Source organism: Trichomonas vaginalis, chromosome IV, assembly GCF_026262505.1.
Source record: "Trichomonas vaginalis G3 chromosome IV, whole genome shotgun sequence".
NCBI classification, from domain to species: domain Eukaryota; phylum Parabasalia; order Trichomonadida; family Trichomonadidae; genus Trichomonas; species Trichomonas vaginalis.
Genome location: NC_067206.1, coordinates 35,453,087 through 35,467,534, shown reverse-complemented (window position 1 = coordinate 35,467,534; position 14,448 = coordinate 35,453,087). Strand labels below are relative to the sequence as shown.

General features: G+C 33.1%; 9 protein-coding genes and 1 pseudogene across 10 annotated transcripts, besides 9 other annotated features; 8 read left to right on the top strand and 2 right to left on the bottom strand.

The window, feature by feature from the left end:
* Positions 1 to 355: 355 nt before the first annotated feature.
* Positions 356 to 392: a mobile genetic element.
* Positions 356 to 392: a terminal%2Cinverted (terminal inverted repeat of Banshee-A3 transposon ID:TVAGG3_0226730).
* A 1,164-nt stretch (positions 393 to 1,556) lies between these two features.
* Positions 1,557 to 1,585: a mobile genetic element.
* Positions 1,557 to 1,585: a terminal%2Cinverted (terminal inverted repeat of ISTv1 transposon ID:TVAGG3_0226720).
* A 227-nt stretch (positions 1,586 to 1,812) lies between these two features.
* Positions 1,813 to 2,579: a mobile genetic element.
* Positions 1,813 to 2,579: a terminal%2Cinverted (terminal inverted repeat of Banshee-A1 transposon ID:TVAGG3_0226710).
* Positions 2,580 to 2,617: a mobile genetic element.
* Positions 2,580 to 2,617: a terminal%2Cinverted (terminal inverted repeat of Banshee-A3 transposon ID:TVAGG3_0226700).
* Positions 2,618 to 3,213: 596 nt separating this feature from the next.
* On the top strand, positions 3,214 to 3,876 carry TVAGG3_0226690 (protein of unknown function, DUF4106 family; the record flags this gene model as incomplete). Its single annotated transcript, XM_051227196.1, has 1 exon — positions 3,214 to 3,876. A coding segment is annotated over one exon (663 nt), but the record flags the coding sequence as incomplete, so codon positions are not given.
* A 1,595-nt stretch (positions 3,877 to 5,471) lies between these two features.
* Positions 5,472 to 14,448: part of a mobile genetic element that runs on past the window's edge.
* Positions 6,550 to 7,030, top strand: TVAGG3_0226680 (uncharacterized protein; the record flags this gene model as incomplete). The annotated part of the gene is made up of 1 exon (XM_051227195.1): positions 6,550 to 7,030. A coding segment is annotated over one exon (481 nt), but the record flags the coding sequence as incomplete, so codon positions are not given.
* Positions 7,447 to 8,002, top strand: TVAGG3_0226670 (protein of unknown function, DUF4106 family; the record flags this gene model as incomplete). The annotated part of the gene is made up of 1 exon (XM_051227194.1): positions 7,447 to 8,002. A coding segment is annotated over one exon (556 nt), but the record flags the coding sequence as incomplete, so codon positions are not given.
* Positions 8,531 to 9,067, top strand: TVAGG3_0226660 (protein of unknown function, DUF4106 family; the record flags this gene model as incomplete). Its single annotated transcript, XM_051227193.1, has 1 exon — positions 8,531 to 9,067. One exon carries the CDS (start codon positions 8,531 to 8,533, stop codon positions 9,065 to 9,067), a length of 537 nt encoding a protein of 178 aa, XP_051112179.1.
* On the top strand, positions 9,432 to 10,121 carry TVAGG3_0226650 (uncharacterized protein; the record flags this gene model as incomplete). Its single annotated transcript, XM_051227192.1, has 1 exon — positions 9,432 to 10,121. The coding sequence occupies one exon, from the start codon at positions 9,432 to 9,434 to the stop codon at positions 10,119 to 10,121; it is 690 nt and encodes a 229-aa protein (XP_051112178.1).
* TVAGG3_0226640 lies at positions 10,153 to 11,387 on the top strand (annotated as a pseudogene). The gene has a single exon. A coding segment is annotated over exon 1 (1,235 nt).
* On the top strand, positions 11,425 to 11,844 carry TVAGG3_0226630 (protein of unknown function, DUF4108 family; the record flags this gene model as incomplete). Its single annotated transcript, XM_051227191.1, has 1 exon — positions 11,425 to 11,844. The coding sequence occupies one exon, from the start codon at positions 11,425 to 11,427 to the stop codon at positions 11,842 to 11,844; it is 420 nt and encodes a 139-aa protein (XP_051112177.1).
* Positions 11,861 to 12,307, bottom strand: TVAGG3_0226620 (uncharacterized protein; the record flags this gene model as incomplete). Its single annotated transcript, XM_051227190.1, has 1 exon — positions 11,861 to 12,307. The coding sequence occupies one exon, from the start codon at positions 12,305 to 12,307 to the stop codon at positions 11,861 to 11,863; it is 447 nt and encodes a 148-aa protein (XP_051112176.1).
* TVAGG3_0226610 (P-loop containing nucleoside triphosphate hydrolases family) lies at positions 12,344 to 12,713 on the top strand (the record flags this gene model as incomplete). The annotated part of the gene is made up of 1 exon (XM_001299550.2): positions 12,344 to 12,713. A coding segment is annotated over one exon (370 nt), but the record flags the coding sequence as incomplete, so codon positions are not given.
* On the bottom strand, positions 13,772 to 14,431 carry TVAGG3_0226600 (KilA, N-terminal/APSES-type HTH, DNA-binding family; the record flags this gene model as incomplete). Its single annotated transcript, XM_001291184.2, has 1 exon — positions 13,772 to 14,431. A coding segment is annotated over one exon (660 nt), but the record flags the coding sequence as incomplete, so codon positions are not given.

Here is a 14,448-nt window from a genome sequence, read left to right as displayed (position 1 = left end):
TAAACCTCAAAATTTACGAATATAATGAGTGGGAATATAATGCTTATCTATCATAAAACCATATGAAATATCAATTTTGCTTTACGCCTATTCCCACTCATTATATTCGTAAATTTTGAGGTTTATCCTTCGCTTTTAAGATCATTGAATTTGATTTTTATATAAAATAGTTAGATATTAGAAAATAATATGAGTTTATGTGATATTATTTTTCAGAAGATTTCATTCTATATGCCTATGAAAAGTACTCTCAAAACTAACTTTTCCCTAATTATAATTAAATCTAGAATATTGTATTATGTTTAGTATTATTTCATTTTTCTCATTCAATTTAGAATTTACAAATGTCAAAAAATTGAGAGCTGTCACTTTTGATGAATTTCTGTTTATTACACCATGGTGTCTTATAATTTTCCCTTCCTTATTGGCGTGTAGAAATAAATGCGCCAATAGATTGAAGAAGAAGAATTGTTTTTCTCTTAATGAACTTTAATCCTTTTGATATAAGAATATTAAAAACATTAATATAATTTCGATTTCGGAAATTAAATTTCCAAATTTTTTGTCGATTTCGGAAATAACAGGATCCCGCATCCAACACGCAACAAACAAAACACAAAACACACTTTTTGGTTCTTTCATCGTTTTAATCGTAATTTATGTAATACATGATTTGGATAAATTTTACAAAAATAGAACCTATATTATATTCTTTTCAAAGATTCTTGCAAATCATCAACAATAATTGTATTTTTAAAAAACGATCAAATTATCCTTTCATTATTTTAAACTTAAATTAGTTTTTATGATTGACTAAAGCAATCATATTTATTCATCATTAAATAAACAAAAAAATAATATTTGAGAGTTATTTCAAAAAAAACACATTGAATTTATTAATTTGTCTCAATTTCAGTATTATAAATTTTTATAATTTCAATATTTGAAATACACTTTTTAATATTTCAATATTTATGATATTTCAATGTATTAAGTGGTCTCAAATGAGCTTCTCAAATATAAGTTGGCCTATTCAAATAATAAAATTAAATAATATTTAAAATAACAAATAAAAGTGATTGAGGTCATAGCAAAACGGCTGTTTCAGTCATTAATTCTTAAAAATAAAAAAGGTAAAAACTAAATACAATGGGTAAAATTCAATAGTGTCTGTGCTATCGTTCAATTTGAAGGTGTCTTTTGAAACCGCAAGACACATTGAATTTTTGAATAGTGTATTATGGTTTGACAGACACCAATGAAAAAAATAAAATGATGTTTATTTTAAATATATAAGATCCTTATATAAAATATAAATATTTTATCGTTTTATTTTCTTGTTTTAGAAATGTTTTTTATTGAAAAATCAATAAAACTAACTCCAAAATAAAATTTTTGATTTAAAGACACTATGATGACACCAGGCAAATCTTCCAAGACACCTATCGTCGGGAATCTAACAACCCTATTTAAAAGAATTTTGGAAAAAACAGAATAAGGATAATGATATTATTTTAGATACACAATCGATGTACTGAAGAATAATCCGGTAAAATGATGATATAAAATTAGATTATTTTACAAGTAGCTAAAGAATAAAACTATAATATAAAATAAATGAAGTTTAATGAAACAATAAAGGTTAAATAAATAATTAAAGATTTTTATTTATATCAGTATTTAGAAGAAGTAACAGCTGACACTTGGTAGAACAACTTCTTTATGTCTAGAAAAATTCTATCTTGCCTTTTATTTTTTTCTCGCTGTGAAACGTATTCGGTCTTTTTTTTAAAAATTAATTTTTGTTAGAGATAAGAGCTAAAACTCGGTAAACAACTTCTTTATGTCTAGAAAATGTCATATTCTATTGCCTTTTATTTTTTTTTCTCGCTGTGAAACGTATTCGGTCTTTTTTTTAAAAATTAATTTTTTGTTAGAGATAAGAGCTAAAACTCGGTAAACAACTTCTTTATGTCTAGAAAATTCTATCTTGCCTTTTATTTTTTTCTCGCTGTGAAACGAATTCGGTCTTTTTTTTAAAAATTAATTTTTTGTTAGAGATAAGAGCTAAAACTTTGCAGACAACTCCCCCATGTCTAGCAAATTTAACATTCGTCTCCCATTTTTATATATTTGGTTTAGAATGTTCGAAAATGCGTAATATGGTCATTAATATTAATTGAAAAGAACGTTGAATTAATTCAATCTGATCTCACAAAATATTTTAAATTACAAACTTTGTAGTTTGAATAGACAATTAGTAGTAAACTCAAATAACTAGTTTATTTTTGAATAAAAATTATTTGAATTCATTCAATTTTGTGAATTTTCCTTCAAAAATCAAGTTTAAATATCTTATTTGCCATATAATTATAAATACAATGAAACATATTCGAAATTGAAAAGAATGACTTTTTCTGTTCTTTCAATCATTCAATTTGAATTTTGCAATATTGGATTTCTCATTAAGTAGCTATTAAAAACAACAAGCAATTTAACTGACATTCAAATTTATTTGTGTTATATTCAATCTTCTCAAAACTTATAATTTTCGGCTATAGCATGATTATATGCTATATTGTTGTAAACAGAAATTCATCAAAAGTGACACATCAGAAAAGCTAAAATATTGAATTTTTGGAACTTTTGATAGAGCACGTTTTTAAATATTAATTAAAGTAAATGTATATTTTGTAAAGATTCTTTTTAATAAAAAATAAAATTTTGAAGAAGAACACAAAATCTTCTGAAAAATAATATCACATAAACTCATATTATTTTCTAATATATAACTATTTTATATAAAAATCAAATTCAATGATCTTAAAAGCGAAGGATAAACCTCAAAATTTACGAATATAATGAGTGGGAATATAATGCTTATCTATCATAAAACCATATGAAATATCAATTTTTGCTTTACGCCTAATTTTTGACGACAATTAGCAAAAAATGTTAAATGTTAACACTCAGTCCATTTGAATATGAAAAATAAAATTGACTTTGATTAAATGTTTTTATTTATCATGCAATTCTTCTTGCGACCAAAGATTTGAATAAAATTTCAAAAAATAAGATAGCTTAAAAAATAATATACGGTAGTGTTTACTAATAGAAAAAAAAAAAAAAAAAAGGTATTGGGGCTTCCAGGCGCGTTGCGCCCTCTAGCCCCGAAGATGTTTAGTATAAAACCGCTTTTTAACTTCACTTAAAATGCCACGTAAGCTACGTAAGAATATACGTAAGAGGAAGAGAGCATTGAAACATCCAATAGTAAGACTGACACCACAACAACAGTTGCAACAACAAATGCTGAATGACCCCACTATGTTGCAACAAATGTCAAGCAATCCTATGCTTTTAAACCGAGTTCTTGGTGCACAGAGTGGAGGTTTAAGAGCGGCACTTTTAGCGAAAATGGCAGGCTATGGTGGAGCTGCAGACGGAACAGCCTATAACCCTCAAAGTCAAATGAATTTGAGTTCACTCAAAAATCAAATAGCAGATGTCAAAAAGTCAAACATAGACATACAGAAGCAAATAGGTGAAAACGAAAAGAAACTAGAATATGACAGACACACAAAGAAACTCAATGAGTTAAACGTAGAGAAAAAGAAGAAAGAAGAACAACTGAAAGAACTAAGTACAGAGCAATATGCGAAAAAAGTGTCAGAAAAAGCAGCAGAAGTAGCAAAAATGGAACAAGATGTCATAAATTTGAAAAACCATACTACTCAATATAAAGTACTGAAAGATGAAGAGATAAAACAAAAAGCCCTGAAGACATATATGGATAGCGATGAGTATAAAAAGGAAGTTGAAGCAAATGTAAAGGCAGAAAAACTTTTACAGTTGCAAAACCAAACCGTACAGTATGAAAACTTAGCACAAGAAAGTAAAAATAACGACGCAGCCATGCAAAAGGCAATGAAAAGCGCAGAATATATAAAAGCTAACAATGACTGGTTAGATGCCCAAGCCAACGCTAAAGCAGCCCAGCTTATAGGGTCAATAAGGACAAAAATACAAGCGGATGAAGACAGTTCAAATGAAGCTTTAACAAATGCTGACTTTAAGAACGCCTTCGAAGCTCTTCATAGTAAGGTGAAACTAGTGAACGACTTCTCATCTGGAAAGAAACTGAAGTCTGAAGGTTTCGACAAAGAGTTAAAAGAAGTGCACAAAATATGACGAAAATAACAGATGCAGCAACGAGACAGGCAGTTCAAAGTGCCTATGACGCCGTTAGAGCAACTGTTGTGAAAAGTCAAGAAAAAGAGTTACAACAGACCAAAACAGACCTAGTAAATGCTTTCTTAAAAACGAAAAGTCAGGTAGGACATTACGCTGCAGATGGAACATATGTGCCAGCTGGTGGAACTTATATACCAGCTGGTGGAACTTATATACTAGCTAGTGGAACTTATATACCACCAAACCCTCCAAGAGAAGCACCTGCACCAGGACTACCTAAAACATTTACATCGTCACATGGACACAGACACAGGCATGCACCAAAACCAACACAACAACCACCTCCACAACCAGCACAACAACCACCTCCACAACCAGCACAACAACCACAAACAGAGCAAGGACATAAAAGAAGTAGAGAACAAGGAAACCAAGAAATCTTAAAAATGCTTAAGGAAAAATATGGTTACCCAGATACTATTGACTTTAGTGACAGATATAAAGAAGCTATTAGAAAGTTCAAGGAAGGAAATATTGACCCGAACCTATTTAGCTTTATGACTCAGCACCAAATCGAATATAATCTCAAACCTGGAAAATACAAGCTCGCTAAGGGATATGATTTAATAGCATATCATCCAAATGACATGGATGAATTTACTCCGAGATATTTGATGTCAGAGCTAAATGACGATTCAACTCTCTTCATAAAACGCGTAAAAAATAGAGACGGAACGAAAGAAGAAAGGTTTATGAATGCGGATGACTTAAATAGGGAATTTGCTAAAAACCGTCTCGGAATATATGAAATGTCACGAGATGAGGTACAAGAAACTCCACAGGAAGAAATAGTTCAGATACAACCAGACATGGATGAAATAGTTCAGCAACAAAAGCTAGAAGAGCCTGAAGGAAACGAACAAGTCACTCCTTTGGAAACTAACTTCACAGAACTAGATGAAGATTTGGAACAGCCGAAAAATCTTGACCCTCAACAAGAGTATGCGGAGAATATGGAATATTTCCAAGAGTCTAAAAAAAATTCGGCTGACATAGTAGAAGAATATCGAAAAATGTTCGCCGACATACAAAAGACTCCAACACCAGATGAAAATATTCAGCATAGAATGGAAGTACTGAAAGAAAATGTACACAAATACAACAACCCTTTTTACTTACGAGCATTTAACGTTCAATCTTCGGATGAACTCGGTGAAAATAAAAGGTTAAATTTCAAGAAAACATATAGAAATGAAACATTGTTTAAAGTTCATTCAGAACCTAACCAAGATGGAAACAAACCTACTTTTGTTTCTGCAGACGATGGAACTACAATGAGATGGGGTCATAAAGCTAACCCGGATAGGTGGTTCATAAACTTACAACCTCAATTCCAAGAAGTTGTAGACGCAATGGAAGTCAATGGTGAACCAGATATAGCTGGTATTTTAAGCGCGGCTTTAATGCCATTGAAAGATATGAAACATGCAGATATTTTGGACCAGTATGAAATGAACATGGCTGATGGAAATATAACACCTGACGTTCTAGAACATTTATCTCAAAGAACTACACAGAACCATAGAGATGGTATATTTGGTGAAGAGTTTAGAAAGAAAGTTAGGGAGAGAGAAGGAAGAGAACCTATTGTACATGACCTTGCAAATGAAAGTTTACAAAATGTCATAAAAACTTACTTTGCAGACGATGAACTGAGAAGGGATGAATATTTAAGAAAACTCAAATGGACAGTACCAAATGAAATGTTAGTATTGAAAAACATGTTCCTTGACAAAATAAAACCAACTACAGAAATAAACGACGCAAGACTGAAAGATTGGGTAAAAGCTTTCCCATTCACAAAAGATATTGTTGGTAACATGGAAAGAAAACCAGAATGGCTACAAAAACATATATTTGGAAACGAGCATATTCCATATGGACAAGCTCTGTTTGAAGAGCTTGAACCGGAAACTCAGGACAGAGTCATGCAAACAATACGCGAAGACTCAAATACAAACTATGACAAACTCTTTCTAGGATATAGGTTACCTGAGATGGGCGACCAGAGCCAAAAGGCAAAAAGGGCATGGAAAATTTGCAACATACTAGATGAACATGAGGCAAAGATGCAACAACTTGAAGCAGAGGGCAAGTTACCAAAAGCGACACCAAAGAAGAAGAGAAGAGTAGAACAAAGTGAAAGTAGTGAAGAAGTAACTTCATCTAGTGAAAGTAGTGGCAATGAAGGAAAAAGAAGAGTTAAAAACTCAGTCAGGAAGAAAGTAAAGCTTGGTCCACTGGGTTCTATTATGACAAATAAATCCAACTATTCTATATTTTTACCCATATGAAATGTACGCCGCTCAGAATATAACGCCAACAGTTTTGGATGCTATGAATGGAAATGTTTCCGAATGGTATAACGAATGCGACAATGCCATTAGAAGGTCAGAAATAGTTCCTGGAACTTACGAATATACAACTGCTGTTTCTTATGGAAACGTAGGTGAGTTTGGTGAAGGTTCTTCAACAACAGTAGATATTGCTTGCGACAGGTTTCATATTATTTCTATTGACAACTCTTTCTTATACGTGGAACAAGACATTGAAATAAAACCTTCTGCCAAGTTGTCTGACAAGAAAGGTTGCAATGGAATTTTCTATGTCGGATACCAATATGCTCCAGAAGTTTTCATGGGATATAAGATATATTCTAACTCTGACTTAGTTCAAACAGTAACATGGGCAAACTATGAATGGTTCGCTTTGAGAAACTCAGTACAACCACAAGCTAGAGAACAAACAGACCAGTATGCAACTATTGAGAAAATAAGAAGACTTGACCCTAACGTTCCAGGAGTTTATGTTAACCTTTCTGGACAAACTGCAGCAGCAGTAACCAAAGTAAAACTGAAACTTAGAGTTCCTTTGTCATCTTTCCTCATCTTCAGGTTTTTAAGATACTTGCCAAACTGGGCAGGAAAAATTTCTATCGAACTTACTCCAAGCAAAAATAACTTAGTCATTGCACCAACACAAGACCCATTCACTCTTACAGACGTAAAGGGAGCAAATCAAACGTCATTCGCCGAATTTTGCAAAGACAAAGTTGACTTAGACTTTGGTTTCTCAAACCTCAACACTGAAGTAAACTATTATTTCAATGCTGCTGGAACTGCTTGGGACCCAGTTAAGTTCACATGCGAAAAGTTTGAATGCAAGAGAATAGAAAGCAGACTTGCAGTCTATATGTTGGACCCAGATATTTCAAATGCTTTAGCTGCCAAATATATTGCAGTTCCACTTATGTTCCCTATACACCAAATATCTGTCAAAGACTTTGCAGGTGAAGTTGGAAACCAAAGTGCTGACCCAGGTGCAAGAACAGATATTGCTTTAACAACTGCAATGAAACATGCAGATACTATGTTTGTACTGTTCAGACGAACTATAAATGACTATTCTTGTTTCTACAACCCTGGTATTAAATATCATATAAACATAGATGGCAAATATTATCCAAGAGAAGAATATTCCACAGTTGAGGATATGAGGTCATACAACTTGACATTAGATGCTATGAACTTTAACAACAACTTCACAACAACCATTAACCCTGAAATGCAAAGTTCTATTATGCCATATGTGAAAGTATGGACTCATACAGGAGGTCAAAACACTCAATATACAAATGGAGACCGTTCAAACTTTTGGCTTGGCATTCCATTTGCTGACTCAGAAGACTTTATGGGTGGTATTTCAACTGTTGGTACAGTTCAAATACAATATACTGGTGACAGAGACGGTCCAGATGAATTGAAAGCAAAGAAGTTTACAAAACCAATAGCACTTTTCACGGAAGATGCTCTTTTGAAGATTCGTTCGATGAAACCTGCTGGGGCTCCTCAGATTGGTATAACGACAGCTTCCATCGAGCAGATTTTGGCAGCAGGTCAGTAAGTTGTTCTTGAACTGACTTCTCTCCGTCAAATATTGACAGTACGCCAGTTTTGATATAATATTGTATTAAAAACTTCCTTTAGAAATATCGGTCAGTTTTGTTGTTATATTTTTGTCTGCTTCAAGAACTTTCACCATCTCGGTTATACCAACTTTCTTTGCTTTATGAAAATATTTTGGTTCAGCAAAGACTGCTATTCTATAACATTTTCCATTGTTTGTGTAAAGAACTACTCTGTCAATGAACTTGTATTGTTTGTGTGTGTAAACTTTGTTCTGCTTCAATTCGAAGAGATACTCAAATACCCATCTTTTTATTCTAAGTAAAATGTCATTTCCGAAAAATAGAAGCGTAAGTGTTTCAAAAGGTTTAATGGCGATGGCAGATGTGAAGTTAAATTCACCAACTCAAACAAACAGTCAAAGTGTTGTTGTCAATGTCAAAGACAGAGATGTTGAAGTGGGGAAACCATACGAAGACGAAGATGGTATAACAATAGTTCCTGTAAAAGAACAACCAACATATCCTGAAGTTAGCAGAGACTTAAGTTCTGTTGCAGATATTCGAAACGACTACCAACAACTTAAAGACAAACTTAAAACTCAGGAGAAGATTTGTCAAGCTTTGGGTATAATGTTAAACTTGGTCGAACACAACCCTGTAAAAGTGAACTCATATGTCATTGCACCTCATGAAGTTTTGAAAGAACTATTGAAACTTTTGACAGAGGCAGACGATATAAACATCAAAGAAATAGAACCCGACATTGCTTGCTGTGGTGTTTCATACAATGTCATTGACAAGATATACGTTATGAAAGGAGGTGAAACGTTGAACTTAAAATATAGTTTCCCAGACGTCATAAAAATATTTGACGACCACAACATTTCATTAAAGTTTGTTTGCTAAGTAAAAATGTCAAAACTTCTTGAAAGATGTTTGAAGAAAAACAATATAGACTTTATTTCATGTAAAGGACTTTACACACTTTTGAACGATATGAAAGACCCTGTTTTGTTTGTTCGTGTAGACAAAGGAAAGTTCTATGTCTTTACAAAATATTTGAACTTCTTAGACAGAGAACTTCAAGAAACGCCATGTGAAAGTTTAGATGAAGTTCTTCTCCACTTTCAGAAAAACTTTTAAATATATGTAAATGGCAGAAGACATAGTGGTTTATACTATTACGACTAAAAACCCTGAGTCATATAATTCTATAACAACAAACTTACAAAGTCCTCAAGGACGATATTGTAAACTGACCTTAAACACGATGACGACTAAAGCCTGTTTTGCTCTTTTGACACCAGAAGACTTTGTTGTTGTGAATGGTAAAAAATACTCCTTTGAAGATACTTACTCAGATATACCACCAACAGGTTTTGTTGACTTATTTAATACTTTAAGGACGGATGTAACATGTGCTGCAACTAGAGCAGGTTTCATTATGTTTGGATGTCCGACTGAGTTTAGTATAAACGATATGAGCTATAATACAAAACTTATATCTGGTTTTTACTACCAACAGTTTCCTATAACAGGAAAAGGTGTCATACAAGGTTTGTCTGTTCCATTGACTTTAAGTACACCTATTTTATATATTGTTTCAAACTTAGGTTCAAAGTGCTATTCGAATGTCGACAGAAACTACTATGACCAAAAGATACTCATGCGTATAAACAACACTTTCTCTGCTGGTTTGCCTATTGTTCATTCGAATGCAGAGTTTTCAGCTTTAGTAAACTCAAACACTTTAGCAAACATAAACTTAACCTTAGTTGACGCAAACTTTGTTCCTGTAAAACTTTTATGTCCTATGTATTTGTCAATGACGGCAGAAAGTTTCGAATTGGAAGATGCAACTGGTGAAAGTATTGTACTACAAGAACAACTTCAACAACAAATAGCTCAAGAACAACAAATGCAACAAATAGCTCAAGAACAACAAATAGCTCAAGAATAAAAAAAATATTTTTTTTTATTTTTATAAAAAAATGTACAGAATAGACGTTTCAGATTTTTATGACTTCCAAGCCTTCAGAAATATGTGTCCATTTCGAGACTATAACAAAGCAGTCGAGAATTTGAAACGTTTAGTCATTTACGTCGACTCTGCCCCAGAATGTTATGTTATGAAAGAATGGGATGTAGTCTTTAACAAACCTAAAGCGACAATAGTTTCAGAACAAGAATGTAAACAGAAACTTAAGAAAATAAAAGTCGTACAAGTTGGAATGAAGATGTTAGATGCTTGGGATATCTTATTGTCAAAGTTAGAAGATTTTTCAGTTCGTGGTATAAAGTTCTATACACCATCTCCAAACTTCTATTCTATCTTCACTGGATATAAATACGAACAAGTAGAATGGAAAGAAAATGTTATAGAAGCTTGGTTAGACCATGTCAAAGAAATTATATGCAATGGAAACGAAAGAGTCTATGAGTATATCTTATGTTGGTTTGCAAACATCTTACAACATCCAAGTGCTAAAAATGAAACTGCTCTCATCATAATTGGAAAACAAGGAACAGGTAAGAACACTTTCTTTACAGATATCTTATGCAAACTGTTAGAGGGCTATTCGAACCCGAATATGACAAACTTAGAAAACATCTGCGGTAAATTTAACTCTTCAATAGAGAATATGAAACTTATAGTATGTAACGAACTTCAAAGTATAGATACAACAAAGGTTTTAAACTCAGATGCTTTGAAGAGTCTTATAACAGACAAAGTTGGAGTTGTTGAAAGAAAATATAAAGACCAAAGAGTTTGTGAAAATGTTGCAAACTTCGTCATGGTTTCAAACAACGCCGTTCCGATGAAGTTAGAAAGTTCTGACAGAAGATATGTAGTTGTCAGAACGTCAGAAGCTCATATGCAAGATACAGAATATTTTGACGACTTAGCAGAAACTTTGACATCTGACTTTTACAACCACTTGTTCTCATATTTCATGACATTAGATATTTCTAAGTTCAATCCAAGACAAATTCCACATACCGAAGAGAGACAAACATTGTTAGAAGCAAACAAGAGTGTATATGAACTGTTCATAGATGAAACGACTTTGAGTGTTTAGATGAAAGGTCATTGTACGATTCGTATAAACAGTATTGTCAAGAGTATGGTTATATGACAGCGTCTAAACGAACATTCTTGGCAAATGTCAAAAGTCTTTTAGACGTACAGAATGGTGTATATACAAAGAAAAATTTTTCTGAGTAAATTTTAAAAAAAAATATTTTTTTATCCGATAGAAAAGATGACGAAATTCATCTCAGTCAACAAGTACATGTCAGGACTTAAAGAAGAAATAGACCCATTCACATATTTGAATGTTTACTTCTACCATTTTGAAAAGTCTACATTTGACAAAGTTTGGAACATCGAACCAGTTAAGTTTGCTATTGTGACTAAAAATGGTGCGAAATTTGAAGACTTAGACATAGAAGGTTTGTTAACAGTCAAAGAAAGTTTTGACAGAAGGTTCTCAAACCTTAAAGAAGGCAAAGCATACAAACTTGTTATACCTTATGAACCAAAGAAAGCAGACGACTATGAATATTATGAGTCTAAGATAGTTGAAGTTCAAGGTAAATTGGGTAAAAAGATTTTAGAGTCTAAGCCGGTGTTTGCTCCTAAAGAGGAAGAGAACATTGACATTGACCCAGAAATGTTCTAAAAATAAAATTTTATTTTTACATGTCATATCTCCCCTTCTCTGGCTCTGGTTCTTTCTTCTCTTCTTCTACTTTCTTTTCTTTCTTTTCTCTCTTCTTCTTTTCTGGTGGAGTTATGTCAAACTTCTCAGAACCATATCTATGTAAAAGTTCTTTGTCCTTTAATAGCTCATCTATTCTGTTTTCTATTTCATCTTCAAGAACAGCGCATGTGTCTTCTTTGCATTCTAAGAACTTTTGTTGGACTTCATCTTTCCAATCGGCGTCATCTCTGTCAACAAGTCTGTCATTGACAAATTTTAAGACTGCTCTTTGTAATGTTTTATGGTTCTTGTCATATTCCCAGAAACAGAACTTTAGAACAAATTCACCTTTCTTGTTTACACTATGTAAGATTTTATGGTCGACAGATGTTTTGCTGTCAAAAAGTTTGTCTCGAATATAGATAGCGAAATCGCTAGACATTTTCTAAAAGATAAAAATTTTAATTTTTCTAAAAATATGTTAGAAAAAAAGTTTGCTGACATTGACAAGAAATTTGAGAATGTTTTAAACAAGAACAAGAGGAAGTTAGAAAATGCTCAGATAAAGCCTATACATGAAAAGTTCTTATTTGCTCAGAATGGTATAACAGGTCTAATTGCACCACCTGGGTCGGGTAAGACTTTCACTTATCTTAAAATGGCTGCACAACAACAAGAACTAGATGAGAAGAACCCATTCTATGAGTTAGTTGTTATTTGTTCGACTTCTGGTCAATTTGACCAAACCGTCAATTCGTTCAAAGATATTATAAAGAAGTCTAAGTTAGTATGTATAAAAGACTCTGAGTTGTTAGATTGGATAAAGAAGTACCAAAGAAGAGTTTTGAAGTACAATGCTATAAATGAGTATGTCAATTCTAAGTTTAAAGACCCAAATGAGGAAATGCAGAGAATATTAGAGAAGAAACACTTCAGAAACAAACAGAAAGAGATAGAATACATTTCGAAGAAATTGCAATCTTACGATTGGAAGACTTACCCTCATAGATGTCTTCTTATCTTAGATGACTTTGCTTCTCATCCTTTGTTAAAGAACAGAGAACAAGACATGTGTCGAATTCTTAAGAAGCTCAGACACTTTAACATTTCAGTTGTCATTTGTGTACAGACAGCAAAGAGTTTAAGTAAGGATGTAAAGAGAATACTTACTGATATTATACTTTTCCCCGGATTGTCCGAAGACGATTTCATGGAACTTATGAAAGAGTCCATGGCAGGTAAGTTTGACAGACATGAACTATGGGAGAAGTACAAAGTCATACAAGACCCTCATACTTCTTTCAGAATTCATATCTACGCAAACAAAGTTCAAATTGTAAAAAGTCAAGCGTAAAAATGTAAGTGTTTTAGTCTTAGTCTGTTGTGGTGCTGCAGCTTTCGGTTCTTCTGGCTTTGGAATGGACTCGGTTGGTGGTACGTCGGACATTCGTTTGTGTCCTGTCGGAAGGAAGGACTTTTCCTGTCGGAAAGAAAAACTTTTCCTGTCGGAAAGAAAAACTTTTCCTGTCGGAAAGAAAAACTTTTCCTGTCGGAAAGAAAAATTTTTCCTGTCGGAAAGAAAAATTTTTCCTGAAGGTCGGCCAAAAAGTTCTCAATTTTCGAAAATTTGAATGGTTTACGGACGGACAACTGGAAAAATTTTTCCTGTCGGAAAGAAAAATTTTTCCTGTCGGAAGGAAAATTTTTTCCTGTTGGAAGGAAGGACTTTTCCTGTCGGAAAGAAAAACTTTTCCTGTCGGAAAGAAAAACTTTTCCTGTTGGAAGGAAAAACTTTTCCTGCCAGAAGGAAGGACTCGGAATGCCAGAAGGACTCGGACAAGACAATTTACCATCTAGAGCTACCTGAGCCATCTTTGGTGTCAAGCTTGAAAAATAAATGGTTCATTTACTCTTCTTCTTTGAAGTTGTCAAAATACTCTGTTATCTTTTCCTTCAGTAGCGGCAAATCTTCTTTGAATGTAAGTATTGTACAACCTTTCATATCATAGTGTGTTTGAGGTAACGTATCTTGAACTATCTGTTTAACATCTTCATTCGGTGTCATTGAAATCGGTAAGTTTTCGCGATAGAACCAATTTCTGTCAGATTTGTAAATCTTAGCAAGGTCGTAAAAGCTTTTGTTGTTTCTTCTGACTAAATGCAACATAACCATATCTCTGTCTTCTTCATTTTCCATCTCTTCAGTGTAAATCATATACTTATAGTTCTTTTCCTTTCCTTTTGGTACCGAACGTGGTATTCTTTTCTGTATGTTTTTGTCTTTGGATTCAAGCTTGTTCTCTAGCTCTTCGCGTTCTTGTCTGTGAAGTTCGTCAAGAAGTTTACAAACATACCATGAATAGCGAGCTGAAGCCCATTGTGCCACATTATTTACAAGAAGTCTATGTACATACCAACCTCTCAAACCATTTGGCAATTTTTCACGATTTTCATGTGTTTTATGCAAGACCGAGAATTCTCGGTCTAGAGAAATTTCACTCAAAAGTTCTTGTGTGCTTTGGTTCCTAAACCAGTCTTGTGGTTTCTTAGTATCTGGAGCAAAACATGCTGTCAAAATACTTT